The sequence below is a fragment of the Anoplophora glabripennis genome, unplaced genomic scaffold (assembly GCF_000390285.2).
Source record: "Anoplophora glabripennis isolate ALB-LARVAE unplaced genomic scaffold, Agla_2.0 scaffold123, whole genome shotgun sequence".
In the NCBI taxonomy this organism is placed as follows: domain Eukaryota; kingdom Metazoa; phylum Arthropoda; class Insecta; order Coleoptera; family Cerambycidae; genus Anoplophora; species Anoplophora glabripennis.
Genome location: NW_019417073.1, coordinates 1,100,890 through 1,113,489, shown reverse-complemented (window position 1 = coordinate 1,113,489; position 12,600 = coordinate 1,100,890). Strand labels below are relative to the sequence as shown.

Genomic DNA, 12,600 nt, shown 5'->3' with positions numbered 1-12,600 from the left:
TCAATAAATTGTTCTTTTCACTTTTTTGTGTTATTTTGCTACATATCCCACCAAATAGGTGGAAGAAAATTGTACTTAATGCAAATCGTGTATAAAATGTCATTCTAGAAAATTCGTTAATAAGAGCAATAGAACGATTTAATTTCGTTATCTTCTAAAAAAATAAATGAATGATTTTTAAGTTGTTGTATATAAAATAAATGCAATATATAAAAGCTGTATAGTTACGTTCAAATTTTAGTATGACCTTAATTTAGAGACAAAAAAACACAAAATTGGAAGATCAATATGTATAGACTGTAAACGTTTATAACCCCAAATTTTTAAATGAATAAATTTAAAATTAATAGGTATTCAGGCCATCTCGATCACGAACTGCCACAATTCCAAATTGTCAATTTTAAATGTATTGATATGCATACAAGAGAAGGTTATCTGCATGGAGACTGCACACTGTCACTCCCTGGTTATCTGGATATCGTTGAGTAGACATATTTGGTTTATATTTTTATAATGATTACGAATGTCACTACCAAAGATAAATGTTTTTCATTCAGTATTTTTTACTCCGTAAAGTTTATTGTCTGTGGTTTACGATCGCGATGGATACGATCTTTTCTCTGTTTTGTGGATACGATGCATAGGTAACCATGGCAACACAAATTTATACGTTTGTGGGAAAAATAGTTTCGAAGGGTGAGTAAAATTTTAAAATTTTTTCATAAAATTTTATAATACAATTTTAGCTGAAAAAATAGTTTATTATAATTGTTACCAATATGATTATAGGAACTTGAATGAAACAAATTAACATTTAATTTAGCTGTAATTTTATATTTTCAAGCAGAAAATATGCAGTCGGATTTATTAAAAAAAGAAGACGAATTTTACAAGGAGAATGAAAAATTAGAGCAGAGAACAAAGGAATTAATGAAGAAAGTTAACGACGTAATGGTAAAATACAATTTTCATAAAAAAAATTTGAAATAATAAAACACCATTTTAGAAAATTCAAGATAATTTAATAAAAGAAACTTTAAAAACTAGTACTGAATTCAATAAGGCCAAAATAAGCAGTTTGGAAATAAAAAGCACTAATAACTCACTACAGCGATTTGCTTCAACTGAAGACTCCAAAAATGAAGATTTAAATATCCCAAGCAGCGTCAATGGAATGGGGAAAAAAGGCGTTATCCATTTTTATAGAGCTAAAATAAAATCTTTACAAGAAGAAAACTCAAATTTGCATACTGAAAGCAGGAAAAGGGTAATATTATAATACATATTATACAGATAAAAAATTTAATGTATTGTTTGATAAATTTTAAGTTAAACATTTTCAAAAACTACAACTACTACTTTCTACTTATTTGAATAGGGCGAAGAAGTGAAAAAGTTGCAAAAAGAAAACCAAAATATTTTGGAGGAAAAAGATAAATGGTTTAGTTCTTATAACACTGTGAAAAATACTGTAGGAAAATTAGAAACTCAAGTAAGTTTTAAAATTTTTAATAACAATGAATTAGCACATAATTACAGCATCTTTATCCATAGTTGTCTTCTTTAAACTCAAAATTACAAAGTAAAGACAATGAAATGACATCTGTACGAAAGGAAATAGAACAAATTAAAAAGGAATTGAAAAACTCGAATTTAAATTTAAATAGTTCTGAAGTTCGTTTGAATAGGGCTTATGAAGAGAATGAGAAATTGAAAACAACAATAAAATCTATGAAAGAGGAAGAGAAGGTAAAAAACTAACGTAAAATAATTGGCACTTGATATTAAATATTTTTTCTAGGAATTAAAGGAATCATACAAAAAACAAATAAATGACTTAGCAGCAACTGTAAAACGTATAGAACAACACAAAACCGAACTTCTTAATGGATTTAAGAAACAACTGCAACTCATTGACAATCTGAAAAGGCAAAAAGTAAGCATTTAATATGTAACGAAGTTTATTCTTATCATATCGACTTGAAATTAGGTATTTTTAGTTTAGTCGATTATTTAATTTCAAGCGTTTTCAGTATGGTGATAAAAAAAAGAAATTGCGATGTATAAACATGTTTAAAATTTTTTTGCAGATGTACTTAGAAGCACAGAAGGTAGCCGAATTATCAGAATGTGAATATTTAAAAATTTTGGACTGCAAGTTTGATTGAATAGTAAATTATTATATTTAAAAATATTTTTATATAAGTATTGTTAAGATTTAATAAGGCATTCTAAATACATAAATACATTTTTTACACATTCCTAGAATATATATTTATGTCGACAACTCTTCATTACTCTCATTTATAATATACAGGGTGTTTCTCATAAGAACAGACACAAAGCAGGGGGATGTAGGGGAACCCAAAATATGGTGATTTAATGCAGCTTACCTTTACACTAAGCTGCACCCCTGAGAAAATGGGGTTTCAAATTTTGAAAAAAATCATTATCTCATAGTTGAATTTGGAAAAACCAAACTTGGTACACGGTGTGAGTGTACCAAGAGAATTAATCGTCAGTAAGTAGAGTTAATTGAAGCATTTTAAAAGGTTGATAAGAGATGATGCACCATTAAAACGTGACAGAATTTTTTATCCCGTTGGCAGACTTAAAAAATTATTACTTACACATGCTATTAGTTTTAGGTTTCTGTGAAGGAAACGACAGAAGAAGTGTTGAAGAATATCGGAGATTTTCAAATCGTGTAATCCCTTATAGAGAAATATTTTCCAATGTTGAGAGACAGGCTCGAGAAAGAGGCAAATTTATTAGTAACACTCGAGAGCATGCTATTGCAATCAGGGCACAAGACGAAGAACTTATTTTGAAAACCACTGAAGATGACCCATTTATTAGTACTAGAATTTTATCTTGACAAACTGGTATATCGCAAACTTCTGTGAACCGACTGATCAGACGTAATCTACTACACCCATATCATATCCAAAAAGTTTACCGAATTGTTACCGAATGATTTAGTTAGAGTGAATTTATTTTACATCAAGGCATTAATTAAAAGAAAATTCTCCTTACTGATGTAGCTTGTTTTACTCACAGAGGTATTACAAATTTACGTAATCATCATGAGTATTCCGATGTAAACCCACAACAGTAACTCCTCGACATTTCTAATACAAGTTTAAAATGTTTGCATCGGTGTTGTTGATCGGTATTTAATTGGTCGTTATTTTAGAATTTCTCCAAAACACTCTCCTGGATCTACTTGACGAGGTGCCACAACTCAGACTGGAACATTGGTTTATGCATGATGGAGCACTCCCTCATTTTTGTACTTTTGCTAAGGACTTGTTAAACCACCAGTATCCAAATAAATGGATTGGAAGAGGAAATAATTGCCCAACAAGTTTGGCTTCCACGATCACCAGACCTCAACAAATGTGAAGGAACGTTAAAAGGATTTGTGGATTCCTCGCCGGTTGCGTCTCGAGCAGAATTGTTGAATCACATTACGGATAAATGTATATGCATTAGAAACAATCAGCAGTTATTGGATACAGTAGACTTCAATTTTCGACGAAGAATAAATTTATGCCCGAGAGAAAATGGTGATAATTTTGAATTTCTATAACTTGGAATTGCAAATTGTATGTTATTTCTGTTGTTTTAAGTTGTTGGTTTTTATATTAAATTATTCTTATTCCAATTTTTTTCCTGATCGTCAAGATGTTTAAATTCATAGCAAACTTTTGAATTTTCGATGATTTTAAATAACAGCTACAATACGCATTAGTTATTCGTATTTTTGTTGAAAACGACAAAGTTTTTTGAGAACTAACAAGAGTAATAATTTTTAGAATTAAATTCCCCATAAAATAAAGTAATAATTTTTTAAGTATGCAAAGGAGTTAAAAAATTCTCAATTTTAATTGTGCATCATCCCTTATCATTAGAATGCTTCAATTGATCTCTACTTACTGTCTGCTCTTGGTACACTCACACCGTTTTTCTAAGTTCAACTATAACCGATCCACTTTTTTCGAAATTTGAACCTTTTTCAAGGCCTATAAGAGGTGCAACTTAGTATAAAGGCAAGTTGCGTAAAGTCACCATATTTTGAGTTCTACATGCTTTTGCAGTTTTGGTTTTTTAACGAAACACCATATATTTTGTATGTATTAAGCTAATTCAAATTAATTCTAAAAATGCTTATCAAATGAATTCACATATACAGGGTATTCTTAAAGTTGAGTCATTTATTTTAATAGCTGGTAGAACTCATAAAATAATGTCGATTTACCAAAAATTGTTTATATATAAGTTGTCAAATAAAGCAACAATTATTTTAAAAAAAATGAAATTTAAAAACTTTATAATACAAACCTGATTTATTGTCATTTTCGACCACTCCGTTGTAAAAACAGTATGTCTTTTTTTGTAGTTGCACGGTTTTGAGTACGCTTTTCGATTTGACGGTGCTAAATAATTTGTACAGTAGTGCATATTATTTTTGATTTGTCAGTGTTTTCTGTAATAAAAATGGCACGTTTATGAAAACAATGAACTAGTTAGTGGACATAATATCAACATACGGTGAGTGTCAACAAAATGCAGCCATAGCATGTCGCTTGTAAGCGGAAAGATTTCCTTCACGAAATCATCCGGCTCTGTAGATGTTTGTAAATTAAGTTATAAGACTCCGCGACACAGGGTATTTAAAGGAACAAGGTCACGCTGGAAGACCTTCTCCACGCGAAATGGTGCAGATCGAGGGAGAAATTTTAAAAATTGTCGAAAAGGACCCAACAACTAGGTCCACGTTAGTAAACAAACAATTTATCTTCTAGCGTGAGGGTTGCTTTCGCTGTACAGCAAAAATAAAATGCTCTCTCAATGGTAAAAATATTTTCATTGAAAACTAAGCTTGTGAAAAGACGTGTTGTCGGTTCGAGTATTTGCTGGAGAGTCGTCTTGGCGTGGAGTCGCTCGCAGAAGTACCTGGTCCTTGGCGCCAATCTGCCGGGGTCGTCTTTCGGGAACCCTGGTGCGTCCGGGCCGCATCTGCCTGGCGCTCTTGACATTGTACTTAAAAATGGGTCACTTGCGAACATGTGTACCTACAAGCATGACCTCCTCGTTGTTCCTGTGTCGCGTGTTAATAATTGCTTATTTGACAACTTTTATATAAATGATTTTTGGTAAATCAACTTTTTTACGAGTTCTACCAACTGTTAAAATAAATGATTCAACTTTGAGAACATCCTGTATAAGGTAAGAATGTGACGCAGGGATTCTTGGAATTCTATCTCAACAAATATCGTACGGACTATAGCATGTTCAATTGGTAAGTTAAAATTAATTTGTTTTAAATAAAATAATTGTGTTTGTCATTTTATAAAAAGTGCACAATAAAAAATCCGACATATTCGAAAAAATTTATAAAATCATTTCAAGATTTTAATGAAAAATACTATAGGCTTTTTTTCGCGAGTGAATATTGGTGAATACGTCTGACTTGTAGTTACTGTTTCTATCTCTTTTAATCTTATTTCTAACCTTGTCTAACCTGAACAGATCGCGAAAATGTATATATTCACTATTCAGTGCTGCAGCCTGTCATATGTACTTTGACGACTTTGACATATGGGTGATATGGGTTCTAACTTCTACCCAGTAACCATAATTTGTCATCCTTTATTGCTTCCAGTAATCTAGTGTTGTGGGAATTGGTGTTATCACACTATATAATATATGTATTTGCTTCAAATAAAACTGAAGGAATATATCAATGCTTTCTTTGGAATATTTTTAAGTGGCAAATTTAAAAAGCGTGAAAAGTTTGTAGATTCTGATGTTGCAAGATATGCGAATATTCGACATAATCGTTATCGTAAGAGAATGGAATTTGGTCATTTATGTCAATGACTACAAAACAGAAATTGTGACATGGCTCTATATTTTTTGATATTTTTGTGGAATGAGGATGATGATGTTCCTTATGTATGTTATAAGTTTAGAGAATCATATCATATATTCGGTTTTTTATGTAATTCATACGAAAAAGACCTGAATTACAAATGATTCTACCAATATTATCTGGCCTAGGTCACAAAAAAGGAGGATAATCCTGAAGCAAAGTGGATCGCAAATATGTCCCACATAAAAAATTAATCTTACCATTAAGTAAAATATTTGCTGTTTCAACGTCTACGTTTACTAAAACATCTGTGACTCTAAATTTTTAATTTAAACTGACCACTTCCACAGCCGTATCAGAATCCATCAATTTGCTGAACGATTTTTATCCTCATTCAAACAAAATGTGAAAAAGAAAAAGGTTAAGTTACCGGCTGACAATACTAGTTGAATATACCAACAGAATATTCAGCTGAAGGGTGAAGAATTCAGTCATTTGATCTAAACTTGTAACGTCACATAGTAGTTTAAATGACTGACTATTCTCGCAAAAACGTAATATTCACTCATACTACACATACTACAACATACGACTTCACTCGCGAAAAAAAGCCTTATATCTTAAAGCAGTGTTCAGTTTGTGAATCTCAATGTCAGTGACCTGTGAAAATTACCTAATTTAAGTGAACTACATATCAATACACCTGATGTGATACGACAACATAGTGCTAAGCAGGCAGAAAACAAACGACCAACACTAATTTAGTGAAATGAGAATGGGTGACTATAGCACCACTTCATTTTGTTTTGTTTAGTTTATCAGCCTCCGGAGAGTTTGCAATACGGTAATTTTTTAATGGAGTGGAAACCGAATTTGTACAGTGCAGTTACTTTTTTAGTAAAATTCGAAGACCTTATGTCTTCAATCTTAAATTTCTTTGATAGCCTGTCCAACGGCAGGGTATGAAAATTACGATTACGATATGCGAGTCTACAGTTACAAAATATATATTATTTGAGGCCGTTTCTTTTTCAAGTAGGGGAATATTCAAACGAAACCAACTGCGGACATGCCTTTTAAAATTTTATTGAAAAAATTATAAAAATAACTCTTATTTATATAAAACGTATGGTTTAGGAGAAACTAAACCACTTAAAAATGATCATACTCAACTGTCCTACACGAACAAACATAACAAAGTAATCTAAGTTTTAATGAAAAGTAATGGTCGTACGCTATTAAATGAAGCATACAACTGCTACCGCGTCTGTTCCATAATGAGACTTTTAAATTCGAGTCATCGAAATTCTCACTTATCTAACTATAAACTCCTACATTATAAACATTAAATTTAGTTGAAGCCAACATTTGTGTAAAATTTAAGTTTAGGACCAGTAATTTGCAAATGCATTCGGTAAATGCAACGACAAACTCCTGATGTATAAAAATACTTTTTTTTTTTTGTAGAAATAACTATTTTAAAAAACTTTTTAATTTTTGTAAAAAGACTTTATGTTGCATAAAAGATAACTAAATAACATGTCATGTTATGATTTAAAAAAAAATCCACTAACAGGAATGAAAACAGAAAACGATAGTCGTCCAACAAAAGCGCAGTTTACAAGTAATAGAGGACATTTTCCAGTGCCCTATGTGCCGGTCTGTGCAAGCTCTGGGCGACCAAGAACGCCAATTTGTGGGCGTACTGGCAGGGAGCCGGCACACGAACCGTTCCGCTCCAGTTATAATACATATGGCACAACTTATAGGTTAAGATTTGCATGCGGTCTGGAGGAAGTCCCATCGTGTCCTCGATGACGTTGTAACTAGTCGGTGCGACAGAGCCCTGACGGACACACTGGCTTACAATGAAGAAGTCGTACCTGAAAACAAAAGAACGTTTTTATGTAAATTATGTACCAATTGGGAACTTTAACACAAGGTGTTCCATTTAAGATTGATTCTTTCAAAAAGTGTTCAAAATGGAGCAAAAAATGCAGAAATTGAGCCGTTTTTGGTTTAGAAATTTTAATAAAAAGTACCTAAATCGATGCAAATGCATTGAGCCCCTACATTGACTGTGTTCATAGCTAGCTATGACTTTATAGTTTGACAATCCTAAACGTTTTTATGTATTTTGATAATAACCAATACTACCGTTCAGTTAGCAGTGATTTTCTCGAAAACCGTTAGTTGTATCAAAAAAATGTAGAGCTAAAATTCAAGGTCAATGCATTACTGATTAAATGGTAAAAATAAATTTAAAAATTTTTCACCGTAAATAATTAATCAAATTTGGAAATGGGGTGTGCATTTAACTCTTCATCAGCCAATATCTTAGAAACGGTTGGTCTGAGAGATTTCAACCAAGTTTACCATTTTTTATTAAAATTGATAGGGGAATAAACGTACTAATATGAAATGTCAATGTACAGGGTAGCAAAAATGTTAGGACCCATTTAATTCAAGCGTATCCTTATAGGTGGCGCCCTCTACAAGCAGCATCAAAAGCAATGCCATATTTAAATTTACCATCCCAAAAAAACCCCGTACCCCAAGTTCTATGCAAACATTCAAACCTGTTTGGAAATTATTTATAAAAAAAAATATTAAAAAATAAAAAACTAACATCCTGTATAACGAAAACTAAGCATTTGTAGACCCACATTTATAGGAAAAAAGTCTTGTTTCGACCTCAAAAATACGTCACTAAATTTCTTGTACTGAATTTTTAATCAGCCTGTATATTCCGAACTGTAAGTTACCTACACAGGGTGTTTCACAAAAACTTCCCATAAATACAAGGGGTGATAGTACGTCAATAAATAAGAATTTTTGTCTTACGAACAATATGTCTATCTCCTCTTGTTTTTGAGATAGAGTAAAATTTTTAAAATAGAATTTTTACGAACATATCCAAACGGTGCTAACCATTTTTATGAAATTTGGTATTCCGGGGTTTTTAAGGATGCCAAATATGCTGGTTTAATTATTTTTTGAATATTTCATAGAGGGCGCTAGTTATGTTACATTCTTATTATATTTTAAGTTCTAATTGTTTTAAGCTTAGGTTTTTTACAATTATATATATAGAGGAGATAGACATATAGTTCATAAGAAGCATAAGACAAAACATTCTTATTTTTTGACGTACTATCATCCCCCTGTATTTAAGGGAGGTTTTTCTGAAACACCCTGTATATAACATTAAAATAATAATTTGATCTAACATAACTATGTAGAAATCTACATACAGCGCATTACAAAAAAGTGATACAAGTTGTTAACCAAATTCTTTCTACGACGGAACTTTCCTAAAAAAATTTTTATTAATAACTCTGCTGCTTTTGAAGGTGTTGATTTTTTGTAGACTTTTTCCATATGCAGACGTTATTTGCACAATTTTGGTCCAAAAATAAAAGTACGAACTCAGAAATAGAAGATTGTAGTACCCGTTAATTTCCTCAGACTTTGTTCTGCACGTGCCCATGGTTCAAGGCCATTGTTTTTTCTCATTTTTTTTTTACTCTTGCAAAACTTCGACTGAGGGCTTGGTTACAAGACAGTAATTTCTTTTAGAGATGTTCGATGATCAATTTTTATATGAAAAAGTCAAGTTTGTATTTTGTATTTAAATTAAGGAATACAAAAGCTATCAGATGATTTTAAGGCCAAAATATGATAATTGCAAGTTAGATGATGTAAATATCTCAAGAGATGTTTGACACTTGTAATTTGTAACCGACGACTTGTTTTTCAAATAAAATACAGGGAATCTTTTTTTTGAATACAATTGTGATTCAAATGAATATATATAATTTCCGAAATACTCAGTGCCGTTGAATTCCTGGGATTCTTAGTGAAAATGTCTTCTATTTTATCCACCACTGGTCGAAATATTTGCATATTATTGATGTTCCTCACAAAATCAAATACTTGCAAATAAGGCAATTTTGGACTAAGGTCTATTCTGTCCAACTTGTGCTCTTTCAATTAAGTACACCCTGTATATGAATTCGGAATTATGAATAAAAACAAATTGAACAAAATAATCTATTTTTATCTAATTTAGATAAATTACACTTGCTTTAAAAGCAGAGTTCAGAATCCAAAATAACGAAATATGCTTAAATGTTAAGTCTTTTCTGTTTATTGTCAAACTAACTTTATTTTTTTATTAAATCTAGCCTAACAATCAAGACTTTCTATAATTTTTAAGAAAACAATTTTCTCAAGGTGCAATTCAAAATCATGTTATAAAATATTACGAGTACCATTCGTGTTTGACAAAACATTTTAACAAAAAAATCTTCTAATATTTACCAAAAATTATTTAAAAAGGGAAACAAATTCAGCCTTTTTTCCTTCAGAACCTACCTGAGCAAAATTAAGAATGAAAATATGAGAACTTTAAGAAATATAAACAAAAATATTTTCATTAAAAACAAAACTAAAAGAGAAACGATATTTATAAATTTACTCTATGAATAAAAATAGCATTTACCTTTCTGGCAAGGTGATAACATCATCGACAACCGTTCCCGGGGGAGGATTGCCCCTTTCGCCAAATATTCTTGTATTTATCCTTTTCGATACGACAATAAACGCCATCTTCAAATCGTTATTCTTATAGATCTCCTCCGTCAATTTCCTTTTAATGTTTACGACTTCGTGCTCGTAAACATACTGTAACTGTCCGTCACCCACACCGTCTCTATAGATTAATATGCGCTCCGGATACCTGCCACTGGTGTCCTTAAAACGTTGACACGCTAGGAGCAAGAAAGCTGCAAAGTTATCAGATAACTCCTCTTCGAACTTATGTTCGGTGGTATAGCTGTAGTAGCGGGTGGCCTGCCTGTCGAGAGAAGCCACCATACCTCCGAAACTTCTGCCCTTGTTGGCCGTGTCTCGGCAAACGTCGTATCCGACAATCATTAGGTTGGACAAAGGCAAGATTACCGTCCAGGGTGCACCGCCGATTTTACAATTCAATTGAATGGCAACCTTGGTAGCGATGGACATTACACCTGGAAGAATGCGTTATGTTAGCAAATTACGGCATCATCCCAATCATATACTGATAAAAAATTGTAGTTATCGGAACATTGTTAATTATCCAAACATCATGCACCACCACCACTGCACATTTTAATCTGACTTTTACTTATTTACTAAAACTTAGCAACTGTAATAGCTTTCCAATTGTCAATTGCGTATAGTCAAAACTCCTTATTCGCTGACCAAAAAATTGTGACCACTTCCCTTATTCACGGGTGAAAAATTCTGGATCCAAAATTAATGATACATATTGTATTTTTAGAATAATGTGTATTTATCTATAAAAATAAACAAGTAGGTATCAAAATATTTATAAACAAACAAGTTTTAGTTTCGTGAAGTCGAAAATACTTTGACAAAAGTCGTCACTAATGCCGCTCGCTTACACGTGCCACTATGGCATTTGATAAATGTGACGTTAAACTTAAAAAACTTGACTAAAGGTTTACGGATGGCAAATGAGCTTTGTGATTTCTTCATAAAAATTGATCCGTCTGTAGAAAGAAGTCTTGTTTTTACGAGGCAAATTAATAATGTCATAATTGAATATCAATCCGAATTAAAAGACCTTTTATTAGTTGCAAAACAAGAAGAAATCACTAAGTTCTTTAAACCATTGCCTAAACCTGATAATAATAATTAACATTGTTCAAATTTATCTCAGTAAATTACCTTCATTATTTTGCAACCTTGGAATGTATCTCCTATACAGGGTGTCCCACCACGAACGTCATCGATGAATATCTGGGAAACCGCTTGAAGGATTTTTTTGAAATTGTGACGGTGTGATACGGACTGTGGGGCTTACCAAGCTAAAATAATTTCAAGGTAATTGTACTTCCGGTTATACCGGAAGTCGATACTCACTTTATTTTAAATGGAACCCCCTGTATATTATTGCATTTTTGGAAAGGGCATCTATTTTTAAGTTGAAAACATATAACACATCCCATACTTAGGATTGACGGTAGAGATGGGCAATGGGAAATTGTCCGTCCCGGAAAGTTTCCAAAACGGAAATTTTCCGGGAAGAAATAATCGAAGCTTGAGAAATTTTTCCTGGAAAGTTTCTGAAAAAATTTCCGTCGGAAATTTTCCGGGAATATTTCTAACAATTTGTAAACTTGGAGCCAATTTTACTTCTAACTTCTATGAACATACACAAAAAATCGTTGGTTAATTTCTGATTTTCGGTTAATTCGGAATACCAGAATACCATATTATTGAAATTAGACAGAAAATACTTACACTTACTTATTTTAATCTTTGTTAAGTCTACAATCTACATAATAGAGAGCAATACAAGACTCATAAATTGCCTCTTTTTCAAATTTAATATGAATTTTGATAGTTGAACCAAAGTACAATTACATTTTAAAACTAGTATAATTATTTAATGTACTTACTATTTGTTTGTTAAAAAATAAAGATAAATATTGTATACTGTATAGTGTTTACACACTGTAACTCTCAGCATGTAATTTTTTCTAACGGATGATTAATACATAATTTATATTTTTCCAATATTTATACCAATATAAATAAAAATGTATATGAGTATTTGGTCTTTTTGGAAAGCTGATGACATCTAGAACACAATACAAAACCCAAAAAAAATTTTTTGAAATTTTCAGAAAATTTCCGGAATTTTCAATGGAAAC

General features: G+C 31.7%; 2 protein-coding genes across 3 annotated transcripts in view; one reads left to right on the top strand and one right to left on the bottom strand.

Moving 5' to 3' along the window:
* Positions 1-852: 852 nt before the first annotated feature.
* On the top strand, positions 853-2,168 carry LOC108903888 (testis-expressed protein 9). The gene is made up of 6 exons (XM_018706229.1): positions 853-954; positions 1,112-1,267; positions 1,379-1,492; positions 1,555-1,749; positions 1,802-1,936; positions 2,091-2,168. Exons 1-6 carry the CDS (start codon positions 853-855, stop codon positions 2,166-2,168), a joined length of 780 nt encoding a protein of 259 aa, XP_018561745.1.
* Positions 2,169-6,944: 4,776 nt separating this feature from the next.
* The window catches only part of LOC108903903 (piwi-like protein Siwi), a 34,802-nt gene continuing 29,146 nt past the window's right edge, over positions 6,945-12,600 (bottom strand). For both annotated transcript variants that reach the window (XM_018706246.1, XM_018706244.2), the window contains exons 8-9: positions 10,383-10,908; positions 6,945-7,761 (exon numbers count right to left, since the gene is read on the bottom strand). In XM_018706246.1, the coding sequence (XP_018561762.1) occupies positions 7,497-7,761; positions 10,383-10,908 (791 nt within the window). In that variant the 3' untranslated portion in view covers positions 6,945-7,496. The remainder of the gene's footprint in view (positions 7,762-10,382; positions 10,909-12,600) is intronic.